At 62.8% G+C, this 4190-nt stretch overlaps 1 protein-coding gene across 2 annotated transcripts in view; it reads right to left on the bottom strand.

Moving 5' to 3' along the window:
* Positions 1-1610: 1610 nt before the first annotated feature.
* The window catches only part of LOC116946868 (uncharacterized), a 40125-nt gene continuing 37545 nt past the window's right edge, over positions 1611-4190 (bottom strand). For both annotated transcript variants that reach the window (XM_032962094.2, XM_032962095.2), the window contains exons 6-7: positions 3450-4084; positions 1611-3109 (exon numbers count right to left, since the gene is read on the bottom strand). In XM_032962094.2, the coding sequence (XP_032817985.2) occupies positions 2744-3109; positions 3450-4084 (1001 nt within the window). In that variant the 3' untranslated portion in view covers positions 1611-2743. The remainder of the gene's footprint in view (positions 3110-3449; positions 4085-4190) is intronic.

Below are 4190 nucleotides of genomic sequence, written 5' to 3'. Positions count from 1 at the left end.
CGATACCCACGCCACCCGACTACGTGATCACCTGCCACCACCACTTTCAATTCATGAACCGTTAAAACACCCAGGGGATGCACGTGTACTCATTTGAATTCTCCAGCGCGGCCTGTTGTGTAGACTGAGAATGACAATGCCCCCCCCCTCTCCCCCCAGTTCTCTCCTCTCGCTGAAACACCTCCTTCCTCTGGTCAACCAGGGCTCATATATACCGTATATACACACACAGACTGGCTAACACAGCCACAAACTCATACATACATAGACAAAGACCCTCCTTGTAAGCCTTTAGTCTGTTGAGGCAGGTGCTGTTAGCGAGCATATATGAAGGCGTACATACATACATACACACAGATGCACGTATGCATCCATTCACAAACCACCTATCCCCCCTCCCCAACTCAAAGCGGGGGACACCTCTCTTCCCCCCCCCCTCAACCCCCCCCCCCACCCAAAGAAACTCCCCACCCCGGGCCCGGGGTTGGCGGCGCGGTTGTGGCCCGTGGGTTCAGGGAATGTGTGCGTGAGCTGTACGTACAAAAATATACGTGTGTGTGTGTGTGCGTGCGTGCGCGCGTGCATGCATATACGTGCGTGCGTGTGCGCGGGGCTATGTACACGCCGGGGGCGCGCTCCGGAAGGCGCCGGGGTGGCACACGGCGGAGGTATCCGTGCAAGTCCCGTGGGGTCCTCCGCTTTCGGTCCGTGCGTCTCATATATTAAGTCTGTCGCGGTTCTTCTCGGCTGCGAAGCTTCGCACGGGCGAGCAGGACGGGGGTCGGGTGGTGGTCGCGGCAAATTCATCCCCGCTCCTCCCCACACACAAACACATCTCAATCTCTCGCACGCACTTGTACACGCACAGGCACACGCACAGGCACACGCAGATATACAAAGACAAAAAGGTACGTACAACAGCCGCCATTCGCCACGGGGCGATTGATGGCGTTACCACAGCGCTGTGCCAGGCTGTGTGCACTTTGAGGCCACGGTGACGTCGAAGGTTCGCTGCTGGCAGGAGGTCACCGAGTTAACTGATTGAGACGACCGATGCCAACTTGCTGCACTTTAGCCGCCCGGCGCTCCGCTCGTTGTGAGCGTCGCTCCTCGGCGCTCCGCTCATTGTTGGAGGGCGACTGCCTCCAACTGCCCAGCAGCGTCCTTCACGAGCCTCCTCCACAGAGGCCGATCTTGACACCGCTGGTACCAGTCATCAGCAAGTCTAATCAGTTCCAATCCATCTCTTCTCTTGCCCATATACCGCGCCTGTATTAGTCACCACTATCCGGCCAAATAGGAGCTGCTTGAGGAATGTGACCCAGCCAACGCAGCCGTGTCTGCCAGAGGAACCCACGGATGTGTGAGCTTCTCACACAATCCAGCCTGGTTCAACCCAGGTTGGATCGTAGGCAGGCCAGTGTGAATGTTAGAACGTGACAAGCAAGAGCATTGAGTGGTGTGAGACAGAGATCCCCCGTATAGCCTTAACATACGGTTGGGGCAAGTGCTATTAGCGAGTAGCGCCGATGAAGGCTAGCACGGTACACGAGGGGGTGGGTGGCCAGCACCACGCCCGACTGCCTTTGTCCCTGTGGCGATGTTCACACGCCACACCAGGTACTCATTTGAGACCGAGTCGACCCAGCAGAGGCCCAGGATCTGTTCAGATAATCGTCACTGGTGTTGGTCATGAGCGGGAATAGAAATGGGGTAGCCAGGTTCATAGCACAGCACGCTAACCGCTGAGTGGTGTGAGACGCGCGCGCACACACAGACATGCATACAAAAACAACGCCACATACACAAACACGCTGACAGAAACAAACGCTGTCCGACACACAAACAGACCCAACCGCCCCATACAAACGCGCTCTCTCTCGGACACACGCCTATGTACGCACACACAAACACGCACAGGTAGGTGCTGATGATTAAATAAAACGAGTCTTGTGGCTGCTGCTGCTGCTGCCGCTGCTGTTACACGGGCCCCCCGTCCCGCCACCACCGTGCCACCACCGTGCCACCACGGTCCGTCGTTTCCGGGCGAATACTGAGCGAGTCTCCATGAGCACCGTGGAGGAGCCGAGGCCTCGCGTCCAGGCTCCCCGTCACCGCGACGACGCAGAAGCCACCGCCGCCACCGCCGTCGTCGCCGCGACCGTAAAAAAAAACAACAACGAAGGAGGAGGAGACGACCTCCAGCCGGGCCCGTGCGGGAGCGCGCGAGTCCAGGGCCCCCCCCCGTGGGAGGGGCCAGGTAATCCCCACGTGGGGGAGGGGGGTCTCAATGTCCTGTGTACGGGCCTCTGGGACACTGTGCGCGCCAGTCACGGTCCACTACGTGGCGGGGGGGGGCCCTCGGGTTTCCACGCACGGGTGCCCCTACGTGTCCTGCGCGGGCCCCTCAAAGAGTTAAAACGGAAGGGGGGGGGGGTCCCCCTCAGTGGCTTGCGTGCGCCGTCAAGGTACGACAGCGGGTGGGGCCCTCGAGCGTTCCATGTACGGGGGACCCTCACCGACCCGTACGTGCCATTAAGGTTCCGCGTGGTGGAACCCTCATCAGTGACTCCGTGTGGGCCCTTGCAAGGCTCCGCCGTGGGCCCTCAGGCCCCATGGGGGCCTCGTCGGACGGCGAGGGTCAGTTAGGGGGACGCCCGCCCCCACCCCCCCACCACCACCAGTGGAGCCCCGTTGGAGGGGTCCACGAAGAAAGGTGCCGAGCGGTGGCACCGCGGTGCCGTTAACAGCCGGCGGCGAGGTCCTGCTGCTGCTCTGGAGCCGGTGCTGGCGGCGAGGGGCAGGAAGAGGGCCCCCCACGGTGGGGCCCGCTGCCCCCCACTCCATCCCCCGTGCCCACCGCCCTCTCCCTGGGGCTCTGCTGCTGCTGGTGCTGAGCGTTCTTTGCGTCTCGCTTCTCCGCGCTGCTGCTCGTGTTGTTGTGGTTGTGGTTGGCGGTGGCGGCGGCGGTGGTGGTAGCGGGGGGCGCTAGTAGCGCCTGCAGCTGGGACAGCCGCCCCTCGCTCGCCACGCGCGCCAACCGCTCGGCGGTGAGCTCCCCGTGCAGCCAATCGCGCTCCGCCTGCATGGCGCCCAGCCGGCGCGTCACCTGTGTACGGCACCCGCGCGCGCACGCACACGCAGGTCAAAACAAAGACAAAGATCCCTCGTATGGCCTGAACAGACTGTTGGGGCGAGTGCTGTTAGCGAGCGGCACCTACGGAGGTTGGGGGGGTGGCCAGCACCACGCCCAGCCACCTTTGTTTTCCCAGTGGGGATGTTACATATAACACCGGGTACTCATTTTAGGTGACCTAGTGGAGGCCTAGGACTGGTTCAGAAAACCGTCACTGGTGACCGTGAGCGGGATAAAAACTCTGGTCGGCAGGTGAGCGTGGCGTGGTGAGCGTGGCGAGTGTGGCGGTGGGCGTGGTGGGCGCGTGCGTCACCTGTGCCAGGGCATCCCGGTCTCTGCGCGCCGCTCTCTCGCGCTGCTGGTGAATCTGTTGCGATCGCGCGATTCTCCTCAGCAGCCGCTCCCTCTTCTCGCTCCACTCCAGCGCCGAGTCGAGCAAACGGAGCACCTCCTCCACCTCGTCCGCCTCCTCCTCCTCCTCCACCTCCTCGTCTCGCCTCAACCCCCTCCCCTCCCCGTGGCCCCCCTCCTCCCCCTCTCCGCCTCCGTGCACAGCCACGGTCCTCTGCTCCGCGCCCGTCGCTGCGCGCCGCTCCCCGGCTGCTCCGTCTCCACGACGACCAGCTTCCGTCTCGCCATCGTCGTGGCAACCACTGTCACCCATGGAGACGGGAGGCACGTTGTCCGAGTTGCCTCGGAAACCGTCGTTTCCATGGCGACCGCCGGAGGAGGAGGAGGGGGAAGCTGTGTCGTCGTCGTCGCCGTCGTCGCCGTCATCATCGTCGTGGCGACGCCCGTGGTTGCTGGGCGCGGGCTCCATGGTGACACTCCTCCTCCTCCGCGTGGAGTCGGCCGGGACCGGGGAGCGGCGTGGCGCCGCGGGGACTGTCGCCGTGGGGACTGTTGCCATAGGAACCGTCGGCGAGGACAGGCACGAGGTGGAGGAGGCTGTGGAGACGCGACAACGTTTGAGTCAGGATCAGCGCAGAGCGTAGGAGACACCAAGTGAACCAGATCACTTACCACTCGCCCACATCACTCCCCACTCACCTAG

The sequence above is a fragment of the Petromyzon marinus genome, chromosome 28 (assembly GCF_048934315.1).
Source record: "Petromyzon marinus isolate PM22_M1 ecotype Great Lakes invasive population chromosome 28, UKy_Petmar_22M1.pri1.0, whole genome shotgun sequence".
In the NCBI taxonomy this organism is placed as follows: Eukaryota; Metazoa; Chordata; class Hyperoartia; order Petromyzontiformes; family Petromyzontidae; genus Petromyzon; species Petromyzon marinus.
This window is presented reverse-complemented; position numbering and strand designations above follow the sequence as displayed.